The 21325-nt window shown below is 41.9% G+C and overlaps 1 protein-coding gene across 2 annotated transcripts in view; it reads right to left on the minus strand.

Annotated features, from left to right (window-relative positions):
• The window catches only part of LOC129834291 (protein kinase C-binding protein NELL1-like), a 466854-nt gene that overhangs the window by 188219 nt on the left and 257310 nt on the right, over nucleotides 1-21325 (minus strand). For both annotated transcript variants that reach the window (XM_055899150.1, XM_055899149.1), the window contains exons 11-12: nucleotides 13273-13372; nucleotides 8635-8763 (exon numbers count right to left, since the gene is read on the minus strand). In XM_055899150.1, coding sequence (XP_055755125.1) covers nucleotides 8635-8763; nucleotides 13273-13372 — 229 coding nt within the window. The remainder of the gene's footprint in view (nucleotides 1-8634; nucleotides 8764-13272; nucleotides 13373-21325) is intronic.

A 21325-nucleotide genomic window follows, 5' to 3' on the forward strand; every position in this document is an offset into this window, starting at 1 on the left:
TGTTGTTCTCTGAGGCTGACCTGAACATATTCCAGTCCGCGTGATCAAAACAATCTTGAAGCATGGCTTCCGATTGGTCAGACCAGCGTGGAATGGTTCTCGTCACTGGTACATCCTGTTTGAGTTTCTGCATATAAGACGGATGGAGCAAGATGACGTCATGGTCGGATTTGCCGATGGGAGGGCGGGCGAGAGCTTTGTACACATCACGGAAGTTAGAGTAGCAGTGGTCGAGAGTATTACCCTAGTACAATCAATATGCTGATAGAATATATACACATATATATACACACACTACCATTCAAAAGTTTGGGGTCACTTAGAAATGTCCTTGTTTTTGAAAGAAAAAATTATAATTGTCAATTAAAATTGATCAGAAATACAGTACGGACATTGTTAATGTTGTAAATGACTATTGTAGCTGGAAACAGCAGCGTTTTTTTATGGAGTATCTACATAGGCGTTTAGAGGCCCATTTTCAGCAACCATCACTCCTGTGTTCCAATGGCACATTGTGTTAGCTAATCCAAATTGATCATTTTTAAAGGCGAATTGATCATTAGAAAACCATTTTGCAATTATTTTAGCACAGCTGACAACTGTTGTTCTGATTAACTTCTTCAGGCTGCAGGGTGAATATTGAAAAAACTGGAAAATATGTGCACATTTTCAAACGGCCTCTTAAGAAATTTTTGATTTTACAATATGCATATATTTACTACTATTGGATAGATAACAGTCTATAGTTTCTAAAAACGTTTGAATTATTTCTCTAAGTGGAACAGAACTATTTTTACAGCCATTTTCCCAGCCGAATTGAGATTTCCAAAATGCGATGTGTCTCTTTAAGACCTTGTCTATACAAGGTCATGACACTTAGGACCGTAGAAACACGTCATACGCCTTCATCTGGGTGTAATGCGGAAGTGAGAGTTGAAAGGAGTCGAATATCTCTTCCATGGACTGAATACCACATCTTCTTGTGAGACCTGCGCAGTTTAATTTTTTTTCCGGGCGCGAGGCAGAATCTGGACTCGGCTCCTGGAATCCGCTCGTTAAAGGTGAATATGACCTCTGCCTACGATATTATTTGATACATGTCACAAAATCATCCTAAAGTATGTTTTTTCAATATACTTTAATTATATTATTGCAATTTATTCTGGACTTTAGATGTCATGCGACGGAAGAATTTTTTGAAGAAAGACAGATTAGCGCCGCACGGCCGTTGTGCTTGCTAACCAAAGAGGGAAATATTTTGTTCTGGAACCCAACTAAAGACTTTACTGGACAATGGACCCCGTTACAACATTCTGATGGAAGATCAACAAAGATAAGGACCCAATTTGGGATGCTTTTTCATATATCTGTCGAACTGTGCTATGCTAGCGCTTGACTAGAATCAATGCTGCCGTATGCTAGCTAATGTTGTAAGCTAATATAACGATATATTGTGTTTTCGCTGTAAAACACTTAAAAAATCTGAAATATTGGCTCTATTCACACGATATTTGTCTTTCATTAGCTATCCACCATATGTTTTTCTGAAATGTTTTATGAGGTGTAATTAGTAGTTGACGTTGGTGTCTGTATTTTCTCTGGCTACTCCCGTCTGATTTCAGACTGTAGCTATGCTGTAGCAATGATGGGAGCAGTAATGTAAAACTGATTTATAGCTAAAATATGCACATTTAATGAACAAAACATAGATTTATTGTGTAACATGTTATAGGACTGTCATCTGAGGTAGTTTTTTCTAGGTTCTTTAGGTTGGTTTTAGGTTATTTAGGTTGGCTTGTGCATGCTACTTGAATCATAATTCATACATCATAATCATAATCATACGTGTCTGTCCACTTTTGTATTTGGTGGTGAGCTAACATAAATATATGTGGTGTTTTCTCTGTAAAACATTTAAAAAAATCGGACATGTTGGCTGGATTGACAAGATGTTTATCTTTCAAATGCTGTATTGGACTTGTTAATGTGTGAAAGTTAAATATTTTTAAAAAATAGCTTTTGAATTTCGCGCCCTGCACATGAGCTGGATGTTGTCATATTTGTACCGACGTCGGGAGAGCCCGCCTAACAGGTTAAATAAGAAATGAAACTGCCCTTCTTTGGACTGGTTGAGTATCTGGAGCGCCAGCATTTGTGGGTTCGATTACAGGCTCAAAATGGCCAGAAACAAAGAACTTTCTTCTGAAATTCATCAGTCTATTCTTATTCTGAGAAATGAAGGCTATTCCATGCGAGAAATTGCCAAGAAACTGTAGATCTCGTACAACATTGTGTACTACTCCCTTCACAGAACAGCGCAAACTGGCTCTAACCAGAAGAGAAAGAGGAGTGGGAGGCTCCGGTGCACAACTGAGCAAGAGGACAAGTACATTAGAGTGTCTAGTTTGAGACATATATGCCTCACAATTCCTCAACTGCAGCTTCATTAAATAGTTCCGGCAAAACATCATTCTCAACGTCAACAGTGAAGAGGCGACTCCGGGATGCTGGCCTTCTAGGCAGAGTTGCAAAGAAAAAGCCATATCTCTGACTGGCCAATAAAAAAAGAAAAGATTAAGATGGGGAAAAGAACACAGACACAGGACAGTTGAAGATTGGGAAAAAATGTTATAGACCGACGAATCTAAGTTTGAGGTGTTCGGTTCACAAAGAAGAACATTCGTGAGACGCAGAAAAAATGAAAAGTTGCTGGAGGAATGCTTGACACCATCTGTCAAGCATGGTGGAGGCAATGTGTTGGTCTGGGGGTGCTTGGTGGTGGTGAAGTGGGAGATTTGTACAGGGTAAAAGTGATCTTGAAGGAAGGCTATCACTCCCTTTTGCAACGCCATGCCATACCCTGTGGACGGCGCTTAATTGGAGCCAATTTCCTCCTACAACAGGACAATGACCCAAAGCACAGCTCCAAACTATGCAAGAACTATTTAGGGAAGAAGCAGTCAGCTGGTATTCTGTCTATGATGGAGTGGCCAGCACAGTCACCGGATCGCAACCCCATTGAGCTGTTGTGGGAGCAGCTTGACTGTATGGTACGCAAGAAGTGCCCATCAAGCCAATCCAACTTGTGGGTGGTGTTTCAGGAAGTTTGGGGTGAAATCTCTTCAGATTACCTCAACAAATTGACAACTAGAATGTCAAAGGTCTGCAAGACTCTAATTGCAAATGGAAGATTCTTTGACGAAAGCAAAGGTTGAAGGACACAATTATTATTTCAATTAAAAATCATTATTTATAACATTGTCAACATCTTGACTATATTTCCTCTTCATTTTGCAACTAATTTGGAGCCAAAGGGACACAATACAGAAGTAGGGAAGGAGGGGGTAGGGAGTTAGGGGGGGTTAAGGGAATTGGCACCACATGACACAGTGCAGAGGGAGGGAAGGGGAGGGGTGTGAAGGGAAATTGCACCACAGGACACAACACAGAAGGAAGGAGGGAAGGGGGTAATGGAAAATGCACCAATGGGCACATTATAGAAGGAGCAAGGGGGTAAAGGCAAATTGCACCACAGGACACAATACAAAAGGAAGGGATGAGGTTAAGGGAAATGGCACCAAAGGGACACAGTAAAGAAGGAGGGAGGGATTACAGGGAAATGGCACCACTGTGGCACAATACAGAAGGACGGCAAAAGGAAATGGCACCTCAGGAGACAATACAGAAGGAGGGAAGGAGGTAAAGGGAAATGGCACCAAAGGATAAAATACATAAGGATGGAGGAAGGGGTATATATGTAAATTACACCACAAGACAGAATACAGAAGGAGTTTCGGGAGGTAAAGGGAAATGGCACCACAACACACAATACAGAGGGCGGGGTGGAATGGGGTAACGCAAAATTGTGCCAAAAGACACAATACAGAAGGAGTTAGGGAGGGTTAAGGGAAATGGCACCACATGACACAATGCAGAGGGAGGCATATAAAGGGAAATTGCACCACAGGACGGAATACAGAAGGAAGGAGGGAGGGGGGGTAAGGGAAATAGCACCAAAGGGACACAGTACAGAAGGAGGGGGAGAGATTAATGGGAAATGGCACCAAAGGGACACAGTACAGAAGTAGGGAAGGAGGTTAATGGGAAATGGCACGAAAAGAGAAAATACATAAGGAAGGAGGAAAGGGGTATAGGTAAAATGCACCACAAGACAAAATACAGAAGTCATTTGGGTGGTAAAGGGAAGGGAACTGGCTGCACAGGACACAATACAGAAGGAGGGAAGGAGGTAAAGGGAAATGGAACCAAAGGAGAAGATACATAAGGAGGGAGGGAAGGGGGTATAGGTAATTGCACGACAGGACACAATACAGAAGGAGTTAGGGGGGTAAAGGGAAATGGCATCACAGGACACAATACAGAAGGAGGGAAGGAAGAGGGTAAAGGGAAATTGTACCATAGGACACAATACAGAAGGAGGAAGGGTGGCAAAGGGAAATGGCATCACAGGACACAATACAGAAGGAGAAAGGGAAGGGGGTAGAGGGAAATTGTACAATGGCTCTTACCACTTTCTATATGGCTTAAAGACTACTGCCACTTCATTAGCACAACTTTTATTGACAATTTTGACACTTTTTGGGGAAAAAAAAACGATATCATGTTAAATACTGTTGACATAATATGACTGTAGGTTCATCTTCCTTACCATAAGCCCATTCTTGTGGGAAGCTTCTATAGACCACCAAGTGCTAACAGTCAGTATCTGGACAACATGCGTGAAATGCTTGATAATGTGTGTGATATCAACAGAGAGATACAGTATACTTTTTGGGTGATTTCAATATTGACTGGCTTTCGTCAAGCTGCCCACTCCAAAAAAACTTCAAACTGTATCCAGTGCTTGCAACCTGGTTCAGGTTATCAGTTAACCTACCAGGGTAGTTACACACAGCACAGGAATTTAATCATCAACATGTATTAATCACATCTTTACTAATGCTGCAGAAATTCGCTTTGGGGCAGTATCCAAATGCATCGGATGTCGTCATCATATTATAGTAGCCATATCTAGGAAAACCAAAGTTCCAAAGTTTGGGCCTAATATAGTGTATAAGAGGTCATACAAGACGTTGTGTCGTGAATCTTATGTTGATTATGTAAATCATATTACATTTTGCTGGTCTGTGGTGTGTAATGAGGAGCAACAAGATGCTGCACTTGAATCATTTATAAAATAGCTTATTCCAGTTACTAATAAGCATGCGCCCATTAAGAAAATGACTGTGAAAACTTTTGAATCCCCTTGGGATTGATGAGGAATTGAAAAAAGTGTATGGTTGAGAGGGATGAGGCAAAAGGTATGGCAAATAAGTCTGGCAGCACAACGATTTTCAAACGTATTGCAAATTGAGAAACCACGTGACTAAACTATATAAAAATAAACTATAATATGAAACACAAATAAATTATATAAAGAATGATAGTAAAAAGCTTTAGAGCACCTTAAAGTACATTTTTTGTCAAAAAGGCAAACTCGGCTCTATCATCAAATCAGATGGCTCATTCATCACAAAACCCACTGATATTGCCAACTACTTTACAACTTCTTATGGCTGAGATCCCGTTAACGGGATCGACTTGACAACAGCCAGTGAAAGTGCAGGGCACCAAATTCAAACAACAGAAATCTCATAATTAGAATTCCTCAAACATACAAGTATTTTACACCATTTTAAAGAAGAAAGACTTGTTGTTAATCCCACCACAGTGTTCGATTTCAAAAAGGCTTAACGACGAAAACACACCAACTGATTATGCTATGTCAGTACCTAGTCACAGAAAAACACAGCCATTTTTCCAGCCAAAGAGAGGAGTCACAAAAAGCAGAAAGAGATAAAATGAATCACTAACCTTTGATGATCTTCATCAGATGACACTCATAGTACTTCATGTTACACAATACATGTATTTTTTTTGATAAAATTCATATTTATATCCAAAAGACGTAGTTTACATTGGCGCGTTATGTTCAGAAATGTTTTGCCTCCAAAACATCCGGTGATTTTGCAGAGAGCCACATCAATTTACAGAAATACTCATAATAAACATTGATAAAAGATACAAGTATTGTACATGGAGTTTTAGATAAACTTCTCCTTAATGCAACCGCTGTGAAAGATTTTTTTAAAACTTTACGGAAAAAGCACACCATGCTATGAGTACGGCGCTCAGACACAAAACCCATACCCGCCATGTTGTGGAGTCAACAGAAGTCAGAAATGGCATTAGAAATATTCACTTACCTTTGATGATCTTCATCAGAATGCACTCCCAGGAATCCTAGTTCCACAAAGAAATGTGTTTTGTTCGATAACGTCCATAATTTTTGGCCACATACCTCCTTTTTGTTCGCGCGTTTAGTTCAAAAATCCAAATTCACGACGCGCAGGCACACTTAGTCCAGACAAAAAGTCCAAAAATTCCATTACAGTTCGTAGAAACATGTCAAACGATGTATAGAAACAATCTTTAGGATGTTTTTAACATAAATCTTCAATACTGTTTCAACCGGAGAACTCCTATGTCTGTAGAACTGCGATGGAACGCAGCTAACTCTCACAGGGGCGCGCCTGACTGAGCTCATGGCACTCTGCCAGACACCTGACTCAATCAGCTCTTATTCCATCATCCTTCACAGTAGAAGCATCAAACAAGGTTCTAAACACTGTTGACATCTATTGGAAGCCTTAGGAGGTGCAATATGACTCCATAGTCACTGTATATTGGATAGGCAAACCTACAAACCTCTGATTTCCCACTTCCTGGTTGGATTCTTTCTCAGGTTTTTGCCTGCCATATGAGTTCTGTTATACTCACAGACATCATTCAAACCGTTGTAGAAACCTCAGAGTGTTTTCTATCCAAATCTACTAATTATATGCATATCCTAGCATCTGGGCCTGAGTAGCAGGCAGTAGCAGGCAAGTATAGAAGACGTGAATTTGTTGTTGTTATCTATCAACAATGACATGGTACCGGGGTTTGACAAACTGGATGTTACAAAACCTTAGTAAACACGTTTGAAAAAAATGGTGTTTGACCAGATTCAATGCTATTTTACAGTAAACAAATTGACAACATAATCCAGGTAGAATCAGGAAATCCCCAGGGCAGTGGTTTAGGCCCCTTACTTTTTCAACTAAGCCAGTGTGTCTATGTATGCGAATGACTCAACACGATACACGTCAGCTGTTACTGAAACTACTGCAAAACTTAACAAAGAACTGCAGTTTTTCAGAATGGATGGCAAGGAATAAAATAAAAAGCATTGTATTCGGGACAAATCATTCACTAAAACCTAAACCTCAACTAAATATTGTAATTTATCACGTGGAAATTGAGCATGTTGAGTTGACTAAACTGCTTGGAGTAACCCTGGACTGTAAACTGTCATCTTAATAACATATTGATACAACAGTAGCTAAGATGGGGAGAAGTCTATCTATAATAAAGCGCTGATCTGCCTTCTTAACAACACTATCAACAAGGCAGGTCCTACAGGCCCTTGTCTTGTCACATCTGGACTACTGTTCAGTAGTGTGGCCAGGTGCCACAAAGAGGGACTAGGAAAATTACAATTGGCTCAGAACAGGGCAGCACAGCTGGCCTTTATAAGTACACGGGGAGCTAACATTAATGACATGCATGTCAATCTCTCATGTCTCAAAGTGGAAGGGAGATTGACTTAATCACTTCTTGTTTTTGTAACAAGCTGAATGTACCGAGCTGTCTGGTAAAAGTACTAGTACACAGCCACGCATACCCCACAAGACATAACACCAGAGGTCTCTTCAAAATCCCCAAGTCCAGAACAGACTAATGGAGGTGCACAGACATAGAGCCATGACTACATGGAACTCTATTACACCTCAGGTACGTAACTGATGAAAGCAGTAGAATCAGATTTGAAAAAACAGGTAAGAATAAACCTCATGGAACAGAAGGGACTGTGAAGAAACACAAACAAAGGTACAGACACACGCACACAAGCGCTAGCACACACACTCTACACACACATATATTTTAATATTTTTGTATGGTGGTATTATACATTTTATATTGTAGATATGTAGTGGCGTAATAATGTTATATGATGCACTGTTTTATATTTTCTTGTATATGTATTGTAAGTGTTTTAATGTGTTTGGACCCCAGGAAGAGCTAATGATGATCCCTAATAAATAGAAATAAATAGAAATACTGAACAAATACATTTTGCTTCTGAAATGTCCTGCTAAACCCAGAGGTAGTTGAAACTCTCATGATCCAAGCTATGTTTCAGGCATCTACTGTATGGAACGGGCCAGGCATCTCACAGATACACATATCCACTCAACCATAGAGATCATATCATTCCCTATAATTCAGGAATCTAGGTACAGATCTAGGACGAGCTTCCCCTACTCCAATCCTAACATTAACAATAGCGGGGTAAAATGCTAAACTGGCCCAAGATCAGCATGTAGTGGCAACTTCACTCTACTCCTAGTCCTCTTTGCAATAAAGAAATAAAACGTCTACACACACAAAACAAGCTCTATGTCTACCCGTTATATACCCATCCAGAGTCTTCTACCCAAAGACCCAGTCGAATAGTTCACAGCCGCCTACCTTCACAGTATGTTGAGTCCCCGTGGATGGAGGCAAAGCCGCTCTTGCACTCACACTCGGCTCTGCTGTTCCGGTTTTTACACTCCGAATTTTCCCCACAAATGAGTCCCTCTGCACAGAAGTCGTAGCCTGGGAGAGAGGGGGACAAAGTTCTGACTCAACAGTCTGGATTTGCCTGAGATCACACAGGGTGCTGACAGTGGGGTGGAAAATGAGCCGTACAGTAGATAAGTCAGTTGTTTCCTCTCTCGATCTGGACCCATCTATCCCTTTCATTCCCAGTAATGACTAGTGCCAGTCCCACTCTCTGTGAGACCCCCTCTCTAAACCACAGTGCTTCTGGATCCAATAGCCTCTCTCCCTTGCTCCCTCACTCCCTCCCCTCCCCTCGCTGGGAGGGTTTTTGTAGTTGAGAGGCCGTGTGAAGGGCTCTGTCCTTACTTTAATCTCTTAATTATTTCCTTGGTCTTTTCTTTACATTTGTATTTTCTATGGTGGAGGGTTAACACACTGTTAGTTTAGTGGTACCCACAGTTTTTTTCAAAGTTATGGAGGAAGAAGACGGAGTTTTAGGTTCCTGGTTTTTGAACGGGATGTTTTGGTGCCGATTTATCCACTTTTGACTCCTTCGACTAGGGTGGTAGTAGCGAATCGGCCTCCGTTTATTACATATATAAAATCCGGAAAGAGCTGAGTCAGTTTGCTAGCGGTTTTCGTGTACTGTCGGCAGGTTTTCCAGGCAGATGCCATTAAGAAGCATGTTGCTTCATTCCGGAGGCAAGTGTTCATGTTTCTGAATAACAATGAGCAACAGTTAAATGTGCATTTTAAAGTGAGGCATTTGGGAGGTGCTCTACGCTGGATTTGCCAGCACAGATAGTCTACAGTGCTTTGAGTGTAGGGTTTTGGGGCATAAGAGCTTTGCGTGCCACATAAACCGGTGGGGGAAATCGAGGTCAATGTGCAGGGGGCCATGAGGCGCAGGCAGCTGAGGCTGGGCCTAGTCAGGCTAGAGATGGTGGTGTGGATGAGGCTGGGTCTAGTCATACTATGGATGGTGATGTAGCTGAGACTGGGTCTAGTCATGTTATGGATGATGGTGTAGCTGAGACTGGTCTAGTCATGTCATGGATGGTGGTGTAGATGAGGCTGGGCCTAATCAGGTTATGCTAATGGATGAGGAGAGTATAATGGGGAAGGGCAAGCGACTAGGGGCGATGGAGGAGTGTCAAGCGGAAGAGGAAAAAGGAGGAGAAGAAAGGAGGTGGGAGGGGAGAGGCTGGTGTGGTCAAAGGCACTAAGGAAAGGCACTGCTGGTGGGAGGCCCTGACCAGAGAGAAAGTGCAGCTGGTCAGAATGGGAGGAGGAAGGGGAGGAGGAAGGTGAGTCTGAGGAAGAGGATGATGAGGAGGCTTTCTTTTCAGACTCCTCCTCAATGGGTCTGAAGCTTACATCATGTCACACAGAAGGGTCAAAGTACACAGTGAGGAAACTGTCAAGGTTCCTGAATGAGACTAAAGGGAAAAAGGTTCATCTTGAAGTTTCTTTTACGATCTGGGAAAGTTTGTAAGATCAGTACAACACGCTATGAATAATGAGAGGCACGGTATCCTCTCACCCAGGAAACGTTTTAGGTTGAGGTACTCTGGCTTTTTGAGCTTTGCAATTGGTCTCTTTCTTTGCTGGCTTTACTCCCACTTCTTATGGAGACTTTTCAGGTAGGCTCACTTAATATCAATGGCATCAGAGATGCGGGAAAGAGGAGTGTGTTGGGTGAATATGTAAAACAAAAAAGCACATGTGTTGTTTCTGCAGGAGACGCATAGTGATGTGGTGAAGGAAGTCGATTCGGGGCTCTGGTGAAAAGGGTCAAGTGTGCTGAGCCATGGAACAAATGTTAGTGCAGGGGTGGCAGTCCTTTTTGCACCGGGTCTGGCCGTAAAAATTTGCTCCTCGAAGAAGGTGTGTAGGGGTAGACTGCTTGTGGTAAAGCAGAAATTAACAACAAGGTGTTTGTCCTTTGTACGTTTGTAAGCACCTAACACAGGGAGAGAGAGGGGGCGTCTGTTTGGGTGTCTTAGACAGGAACTCTCACAGGTAGCGCCTGAGGAGACGCTGGTGGTAGGCAGGGACTGGAACTGTAGACTTTAACACTCCAAGCCTGGGGGACTTTGAGGGGGTGGGAGGTAAAGCCCTCTACAACCTTTGCATTAAGGTGAGGAACATTAGGAGCCTAACAGGAGTGAAGGTACATCAGTGACAGGGGATATGTGGGGCGGAGAGTATGGTGGGTTTTAGATTTAGGGGGCTCTACAAACTCCCAGTAACAAAGAGGTCAGGGGACCTCCAGTGAAGGGTTCTACATGGAGCCCTGGCCACTAATAACTCATGGCACGGGTTGACCCGGAAGTCAGACAGGGGTGTCCTTCTGTATCACGAGTGAAACTGTGCATCGTATGTTTTCTGCCAAGTTAATGCCATTGATGTCTCTGTTGGAATGTCTGTGTGAGAGGTTGGGGGTGGAGTTTACAGTCGGGATGTTTATAATTGGTACAGGTATTCGAATAAGGAAAAGGCGTGGGGTTGCTTTTCTGTTTGCTCAGGCAAACTTGGCTATTTGGCTAACAAGGAGGAAGAGGATCAAAGGTGGGGGGATAACAGACCCTTTACTAGTATTTAATGGGATGGTCTCTGTGCGCCTTAGGATGGAATTTGAGTTCTATAAAATGATAAAAAAGTGGGGAGATGTTTCAGGAGATATGGTGTGTCGGGGAGGCAGATGGCTGGGGAAGATGGGTTGGATACACGGTTGAAGAAGTGGTGAGGTTTTGGTTATTGGGATGTGTGATGTCGTTTTGTATCGTGGGGTAGAGGGCAAGGTGAGTGAGCAGCACAGGGGATATTTGTTTATTAAAGAGGGGTGGGTGGTGAGGTTTTAATGAAATGAGGATGTATCATTAAAGAAAGACAAAAAGTCAAAAATGTCTCTCTCTCTGACATGTTTTTCTTTCTTTTTTAAAATTTTTATTTTTTATTTTACCGTTATTTTACCAGGTAAGTTGACTGAGAACACGTTCTCATTTGCAGCAACGACCTGGGGAATAGTTACAGGGGAGAGGAGAGGGGATGAATGAGCCAAATAAAACTGGGGATTATTAGGTGACCATGATGGTTTGAGGGCCAGATTGGGAATTTAGCCAGGACACCGGGGTTAACACCCCTACTCTTACGATAAGTGCCATGGGATCTTTAATGACCTCAGAGAGTCAGGACACCCGTTTAACGTCCCATCCGAAAGACGGCACCCTATACAGGACAGTGTCCCCAATCACTGCCCTGGGGCATTGGGATATTTTTTAGACCAGAGGAAAGAGTACCTCCTACTGGCCCTCCAACACCACTTCCAGCAGCATCTGGTCTCCCATCCAGGGACCGACCAGGACCAACCCTGCTTAGCTTCAGAAGCGAGCCAGCAGTGGTATGCAGGGTGGTATGCTGCTGGCTATTATTATCCCTCTGTCTTTCCTTCTCTGTAATCTCTCTCCCTCGCTCTGCATATACTCTCTCTGATATTTCTCTCTCTCTCCCTCTCTCTTTCTTTCTCTGTCACATTCTCTCTTTCTCTCCCTCCTCTTTCTCAGAAGAGGGCTTACATCTACAAAGAATCAGAACTTGAGAGGTGGAAGTTTGGCTGACGCCATGAGGGAGAGAGAAAAGGAAATGCACTTGCAGGCCTACAGTGTGCACTCACACATCCCCCCAATCCCTTTTCCAAGGGCTTTATAAACCTTTCCATTCAGTGCAATGGAAAAGGTAGAAAATGCTGACTTAATGACTAGTGGGTAAGATCCAATATAACAGGCCTCATTCAACCCATAAGGAGATAATGGCAGGTTATGAGCGGAAGATGTTCTGAAAAGGAAAAGACTTCGCTCCTCTGCACTGCACTGATGTTTATCTGAATGGCCAAATACATAGACCAATCGATAAGGCTTGGTTTAACAAACGTGCATTTGTTCAGTTGAAACTGACCATATTCATCTCCAGTTATTCACATCATTTCACAGTCGCCTGCCTCCAACTGTTTCTGTGTATTCAATCTATTTACAAAATGATCTATGGATATTTAGCTAACATATCCTTTCGCTTCCAAAATGTTCGAAATTATGCAAATTGGCATGGCGAGAGCCGGTCTAAAACAGACAGAACATTCTGCTCTGAACTCAAGCCAGCAACGAATGAAACATTCATGCAGGACGTAAAGAGGCAAATAGAGCCATTTAAAAAGACCTTCTTCCCTACATAGTGCACTACTTTTGACCACAGCCTTATGGGCCCTCATAAAAAGTTATGCACTATACAGTATAAGTGCACTATACGGGGAATATCGAGTCATTTGGGACACAGCCATTGGCTCCAGTCAAACAAGCAGCAGGCCGGGATTGGCTCTGTTAGCTTCTCCGTGCTCTCTTACGGGTTGTAAGGGTGGGACTAATGATAGACGGCAACGAGGAACGATTCCGTCTCATTAAATGTTTTGGTAGCGGAAGATGATAGCTCGGCCAATGAGATACTGCAAGGCGAGAGGGACTGAGGTGCTGCAACAGTAGCGAGTGACTTTAAAGGTGAAGGACCAACCTTTGCAGACATTGCAGCACCTGTTGTCAGGTAGGATCTGTTCCTTGAGGGTGCAGTTGAGCTCCGGACAGTTCTCGGTCACTCTCACCATCAGCCCGTTCTGCAAACACAACCCAAACACACTCGAATCAATCCAACTTTATTTAACCCCTCAGGGGCAATTAACATTAGATTCGAATTAGCATGTTAGAGGTGGATTCCAATAATGACACGATGTCAAAAAACGATTGACTTGCGTAGCATATAGCAAGGCACAAACGCAAAAGATAAACACGGACCCTTTTTGAATATGACCAGGAAGGTTTAAGTGTGCAATGCTAATTGTTTAATATTAAATGTACAGTGTTATACCGTATGTTAGTTGGTTGTTTGACTAAATGAGTGTGCTTGCATCCTTGAAGCAGAAGGGTAATTATATTTTAGACTGATCCTCGACACCTGCAAAAAGAGAAACACACTACTACAGAATATAGGCACATTACCCACAACATGAATGTAAACCTGCATAGAGACAGGGATGTACACAGATCCACAAAGAAAGGGATAGAACTCAGGCTCTCCTCTCTATGAATCCGTCTTCCTCCTCCTCCTCCCGTGGACTTTTGAAATGAATAGCCACGCGCACAGTTACATTCGTCAACCTGTCTCAGGTTCCGCTCTTCCATGGTCCCTGTGTGCCTCTCAAGGTGTGACGCATTGTCTCAGACCCCTTAAGACACCTCTCTATTTCAAAGTTACTTCAAAGTCACCCCCTTCCAGGTGCTACACCACCTGGGTTTGTTTCCCAAAATGGCACCATATTCCCTACATAGTGCACTACTTTTGACCATAACCATATGGGCCCTGGTGAAAAGTAGTGCACTGTGTATAATATTTGATTCATTCCGGATCCCAGCAGCAGCAGCTACTCTTTCTGTGTTCCAATCAGAATGATATACAATGAAACAAGACATAACACAACATACTATGACGTACCTACAACACAAAATCAATAATACAGCAGAAAAACAATATTAAAATGTATGTGTATGTAGAGTGTGTGTGTCAGCATGTTTGAGAATGCCATGCGTGTGCCTGTGTGTGTGTGTGTGTCTCTTCACACTCCTGTAAGGAACGACGCAGGAGATGAGAAGCAGGTACGGGGAGTCAACATTTAATCAGGAAACAGACACAAAGACCAGGTGAAGAACAGCGTCAGCACATGGGTACAAAATGACAACTAAAGATGCAGCAGGGAATAGAGCGGGGAACAGACAGATATTGCGAAGGTAATGACAGAGGTAACTGAGTCCAGTAATCGCTGATGTGCTTTATGGGGAAAGGCAGGTGTGCGTACTGATGGTGGCAGGAGTGCGTAATGCTGGGGAGCCTAGCGCTTTCGCACGCCAGGGAGGGAGAGCGGGAGCAGGCGTGACAACTCCGTGCTGTTCTGTTTTTACTGCTTGACTGAGTTACATGATGTGGGCACTGATGTTGGCGATTAGGCCTGGCTCGCAATCTGCGTTCTAATTCATCCCAAAAGTGTTCAATGGGGTTGAGGTCAGAGCTCTGTGCAGGCCAGTCAAGTTATTCCACACCGATCTCGACAAACCATTTCTGTATGGACCTCACATTGTGCACGGGGGCATTGTCATGCTGAAACAGGAAAGGGCCTTCCCCAAACTGATGCCACAAAGTTGAAAGCTGCCGAATATCCAGTGTTTCTATGTCAAACGGTTTTTATATATTTCAGTCTTCTGTGATGTATATAAAGTGTAATAATGAGATGCAAACACAAACTGTAATACATTTCAACTCTATATCTGACATGGTACAGGTGTCTCCTTTTTTAAGCCCATAACCATGTGTGTGAGGTGTATACTTTTGTTTCAAAGTAGATTTGTTTAAGACTACCAAGAAACACTCTGTGGAACCCTGATTTAGCCCAATGCAGTAGAAGGTTAAACAGCCACTACAACCTCCAGCTAACTTACACGACTAATAGCTAAACATAAAGAGGAGTGAGAAGGGCAAATTTCTAAATGGAATGTCCAAATTTCCCCTTTAAGCTCTCTGTTTGCTGTAATTTGAGGAAGGGAAGTGTATACACCTAGAGTACCAGTCAAAAGCTGGATACACCTACTCTTTCCAGGGTTTTTCTTTATTTGTACTATTTTCAACATTGTAGAATAATAGTGAAGACATCAAAACTATGAAATAACACATATGGAATCATGTAGTAACCAAAAAAGAGTTAAACAAATCAAAATGTAATTTATATTTTATATTCTTCAGTAGTCACCCTTTGCCTTAATGACAGCTTTGCACAATCAAAGCATTCTCTCATCCAGCTTCATGAGGTAGTCAACTTGAATGCAATTCAATTAACATGGTGGTTCTTGTTCAAAGTTAATATGTGGAATGTGTTTGAGCCAATCAGTTGTGTTGTGACAAGGTAGGGATGGTACACAGAAGATAGCCCTATTAGGTAAAAGACCAATTCCAAATTAAGTCAAGAACAGCCAAATAAGCAAAGAGAAAGGACAGACTTTAGACATGAGGGTCAGTAAATTCTGAAAATTTTAAGAACTTTGAAAGTTTCTTCAAGTGCAGACGCAAAAACCATCAAGCACTATAATGAAACTGTCTCTCATGAGGGCCGCCACAGGACAGGAAGACCCAGAGTTACCTCTGCTGCAGAGGATAAGTTCATTAGTGTTAACTGCACCTCAGATTGCAGCCCAAATAAATGCTTCACAGAGTTCAAGTAACAGACACATCTGAACATCAACTGTTCAGAGGAGACTGCGTGAATAAGGCCTTCACGGTCGAATTGCTATAAAGAAACCACTGCTTGGGCCAAGAAACTCGAGCAACGGAAATTAGACCATTGGAAATGTGTCTTTTTGTCTGAAGAGTCCAAATTTGAGATTTTTGGTTCCAACCGCTTTGTCTTTGTGAGATGCAGAGTAGATGAACGGATGATCTCCACATGTGTGGTTCCCAACGTGAAGCACGGAGGAGGAGGTGTGATGGTGTGGGGGTGCTTTGCTGTTAACACTGTCAGCGATTTATTTAGATTTCAAGGCACACTTACCCAGCATGGCTACCACAGCATTCTGAAGCGATACGCCATCCCATCTGGTTTGCGCTTAGTGGGACTATCATTTGTTTTTCAACAGGACAATGACCCAACACACCTCCAGGCTGTGTAAGGGCTATTTTTCCAAGAATGAGAGAGATGGAGTGCTGCATCAGATGACCTGGCCTCAACAATCACCTGGCCTCAAACCAATTGAGATGGTTTGGGATGCTCAGCATAGTTGGGTACTCCTTCAAGGCTTTTGGAAAAACATTCCTCATGAAGCTGGTTGAGAGAATGCCAAGAGTGTGCAAAGCTGTCATCAAGGCAAAGGGTGGCTACTTTGAAGATTTGAAAACATAAATATATATTTTGATTTGTTTAACACTCTTTGTGGTTACTACATGATTCCATATGTGTTATTTAATAGTTTTGATGTTTTGATTATTCTACGATGTAGAAAATAGGTTAAAAATAAAGAAAAACCCTTGAATGAGTAGTGTGTCCATACTTTTGACTGGTACTGTATATTATTGAACTGGCTAGTTCTCAACTTTAACAACCATGGTGACAGATGATGGAGACTGTAATCACTGTCTGAAGGAAAGCTAGCTGCACAGCACAGATTACCACTTTACAGTCTAAAGGGGGCCTTAAAACCTTTTTCCTCTCCGGCTGGCTAGTCTCATTGTAACCAACGACAAAAGTAAAACACACATTTTATCTCTGAAAAATGCCTTTTAGGATAAATGGCAGCAAATAGAGACGAGAGTACTCTTTTCCCTCAGTGGAATAATGACTTTAATTATAGTCTAAGGCACTGCAATACGGTCCCTGCGCTGCCTACTCCTTACATTTAACCTGCGACCCAAATTGCAATCTATTCCCAATAATATATTACTTTTGACCACGCCGCATAGGGTCCTGTAGAGGGATCGTATTGGAACACAGTCCTGCTCCTTAGATTTACCCCTCAAACAGCCCTTTGTTTGTATGTTCATACATTACTCTCAAATGCCCTCGTATCTCACCCATGGAAGAGAAAGAAAAAAAGAAAGATTGAACATTGTCGTGACTTTACATTCATTAATCTGACGTATTTATTAAATCCACTAACTGCGTTTAATTGTTACCCGATTAAATTAATCATGTAACAACTAACTCATTAGGAATTTGTGGCACCATGGGAGAGGTTGTTTAAAGATTTACCGTCTCCCAAATTAAACTCTAATAGGTATACAGTAATCCCTCGTTTATCGCGGGGGTTACGTTCCGAAAATGACCCGCGATAAGTGAAATCCGCGAAATAGAAAACTTTTTTTTTTTTTTACAATTAGCAACTATTACATGTATACAAATACAGTGACTCACGTGTAGGCCGTTTCACTGCTCTTCAGACTGGGCCGCTGCATCCTGACTGCGCTCTGCAGTGTTCTCTTCTTCTGAAGCCCGCGGTGCAGGTGTGTTTGTTCGGGAGGAGAACATAGTGATAGGCAGCTGTTGTCGCTCTTTTTTCTTCTTTGCAAAAAGATCCTTGTACACCGACATGCCACCATGTTTTTTGAGTTTTTAGCGAATCAGAATGCAGAGCACAATGCACCAAAAAAAAAAAATAAATGCATTATGAAAATCCGCGAAATAGCGAATCCGCGATAAGTGAACCGCGAAGTGGCGAGGGATCACTGTATATCTATTTCATCGATTAACAGTCATCTTATTAATCATATCAGAATTCTGAACAGTCGTAACCCCATTCATCTGCATAAACCCCAGCCTTGCTCATGATTCAGTTCTACACAAATTGCTTTAATTATTTATTTACTAGTTAACTAAAAAATAACACAGAATAAACGTACACCCTTTGCATTAGACAAAGGTTCCGAGCGGACTGACAAAATATGACGGCTTGTTACAACATAGATGGAGAGGGGGGAGAGAGAGAGAAAAAGGTACACTTATCGTCGAGACATTTCAGAACTATTCTCACAGTAGCATTAATCATATAGTTTGCACACGAACGGCCGCCCGTTTGGAATAAGAAATCATGAATGTATTTACGTGTGATTGCCTTTGTTCGGATGGAGCCAGCACTCCATAAGAAGATTGTGGCCTTTCAGCGGCAAGCTGTATGGCTCTGATTGTCTGAAAGGGGTCTCACCTTTCCCGTCTTCTACTGTTGTTCACTCTGGAAGATAGCCGGCCATGTCGACAGTTCCCATTGGTGATGAGAGTAAAATACTACGGTGATTTGACAAGGGTAGAAGGATGTTTTGAAGAGTTCGAGATATTTTACTCAGGACAGCTAATCAGCTGTACCGGTTGACTGGGAGGGGAGTTTGTCCCCTCTTCCTCCTCATGTTGATTACTCAGGGTTCAGGATTCAGACCACTATGGACATGAGCTGCAGCTTGCCGTCTCTCTGGTCTAAAATAAAAATATATTTCTTCACCTTGTGTTGAGGTGTGGAGGTACCACCTCATATTTCCTGGTCAAATTTTTATTTCGTTACCAAGGCTTTTTATGCACTCTGGCCGAAGGGGGCGGTGCCGTCCATCTGACAGTCACTCCAACCTCACTCGGGGCATGGCTACTTACTTATGCACAGTTTACAAGAGATAGATTCTCTTATACCTCCTAAAATCACATTCCTTATACCTCCTAAAATCACATTCCTATCTTAACTTATCTTGTATGTAAAATGTAATAAAATGTATGCACTCTACTGTAAGTCGCTCTGGATAAGAGCGTCTGCTAAATGACTAAAATGTAAAATGTTAACTGAAATGCATTCATCATTTTTCATATTATATGCACAATGTATTGGATGGGAACTTGACAGATAAAGGGAATATACTTTCCGAGGAACAGTATTTCGTCCATACAGTTAACTTCTCTAGGGTAGGGGGCAGCATTTTCACGTTTGGATGAAAAGCATACCAACATTCAACTGCCAGCTACTCATCCCCAGAAGATAAGTTATGCATATTGTTAGTAGATTTGGATAGAAAACACTCTGAAGTTTCTAAAACTGTTTGAATCATGTCTGTGAGTACAGTAATCCCTCGTTTATCGCGGGGGTTACGTTCCGAAAATGACCCGCGATAAGTGAAATCCGCGAAATAGAAAACTTTTTTTTTTTTTACAATTAGCAACTATTACATGTATACAAATACAGTGACTCACGTGTAGGCCGTTTCACTGCTCTTCAGAGCGTTTCGTCGACATTATGGGTTTAGGAGATGTTCGAAATTACAAGATAATTTGGCCAACTTAATGTAAATTTGCCAAGCTGTTTCATGTACGTACACATAACTGCACGAGACGACAAAATGATAGCACAATTCGTAGCATGTTTTGATACAAGAAGCGGGAGTGAGTTTTTAGCGAATCAGAATGCAGAGCACAATGCACCAAAAAAAAAAAAAAAATGCATTATGAAAATCCGCGAAATAGCGAATCCGCGATAAGTGAACCGCGAAGTGGCGAGGGATCACTGTATAACAAAACTTATTTAGCCGGCAAAACCCAGAGGACAAACTGTTCAGATTTGTTTTGAGGTTACTCTTTTCAATGGGTTTTCATTGGGAAACCAGATTTCTAAGCGACCTGCTTGCAGTTCCTACAGCTTCCACTGGATGTCAACAGTCCTGAGAAATTGGTTGAGGTTATTCCTTTGTGTAATGAAGAAGTATGGCCATCATGAATGAGAGTCTTATCAGGTGTCCTGTTAGATAGAAGCGCGTGAGCAGAACGCTGGCTTTAGATGGTTTTAATCCTGTATTGAACACAGATCATCCCATCTTCAATTTTATCAATTATTAACGTTAAAAAATACCTAAAGTTGTATTACAAAAGTAGTTTCAAATTTTTGCGCAAAGTTTACAGGTAACCTTTGAGATATTTTGTAGTCACGTTTGAGCAATTTGGAAGCGGTGTTTTTCTGGATCAAACGCGCCAAATAAATGGACATTTTGGATATAAATCAACGGAGTTAATCGAACAAAAGGACCATTTGTGATGTTTATGGGACATATTGGAGTGCCAACAACAGAAGCTTGACAAAGGTAAGGCATGAATTATATTTTTATTTCTGAGTTTTGTGTCGCACCTGCAGGGTTGAAATACGCTTCTCTCTCTTTGTTTACAATGGTGCTATCCTCAGATAATTGCATCGTATGCTTTCGCCGAAAAGCCTATTTGAATTCTGACATGTTGGCTGGATTCACAACCAGTGTAGCTTTAATTTGGTAACTTTCATGTGTGATTTAATAAAAGTTTGATTTTATAGTAATTTTCACAGTAATTCATTTTTATTTGGCGCTCTGCATTTTCTCAGGCTTTTTGCCAAGTGAGACAGTAGCGTCCCGCCTAAACTCAGATTTTGGCATATAAATATGAACTTTACCGAACAAAACATACATGTATTGTGTAACATGAAGTCCTATGAGTGTCATCTGATGAAGATCATCAAAGGTTAGTGATTCATTTTATCTCTATTTCTGTTTTCTGTTACTGCTCTCTTTGGCTGGAAAAATGGCTGTCTTTTTCTGTGACTTGGCTCTGACCTCACATAATCGTTTGGTGTGCTTTCGTCGTAAAACCTTTTTGAAATCGGACACTTTGGCTGGATTTACAACAAGTGTATCTTTAAAATGGTGTAAAATACTTGTATGTTTGAGGAATTTAAATTATGGGATTTCTGTTGTTTTGAATTTGGCGCCCTGCAGTTTCACTGGCTGTTGACGAGGTGGGACGCTACCGTACCACATACCCTAGAGAAGTTAATGACATCACAAAATTTAAAGCATTATTACATTTGTTTTCTATAGCTCCCCACTGACCATTCCCCACATTCGTCTGTTAGAAATATTGTTCCACTATCCACATTTGACCGTGTTAGAGTTTCTGCGGGGAAAGACTGAAACAAAGCAATTCCTTTGGTTGATACTAAAGGCGGAGAAAGAGCCTGCCTTCTCCTGTGATTTACAACAG

The sequence above is a fragment of the Salvelinus fontinalis genome, chromosome 35, assembly GCF_029448725.1.
Source record: "Salvelinus fontinalis isolate EN_2023a chromosome 35, ASM2944872v1, whole genome shotgun sequence".
Taxonomy (NCBI): Eukaryota; Metazoa; Chordata; class Actinopteri; order Salmoniformes; family Salmonidae; genus Salvelinus; species Salvelinus fontinalis.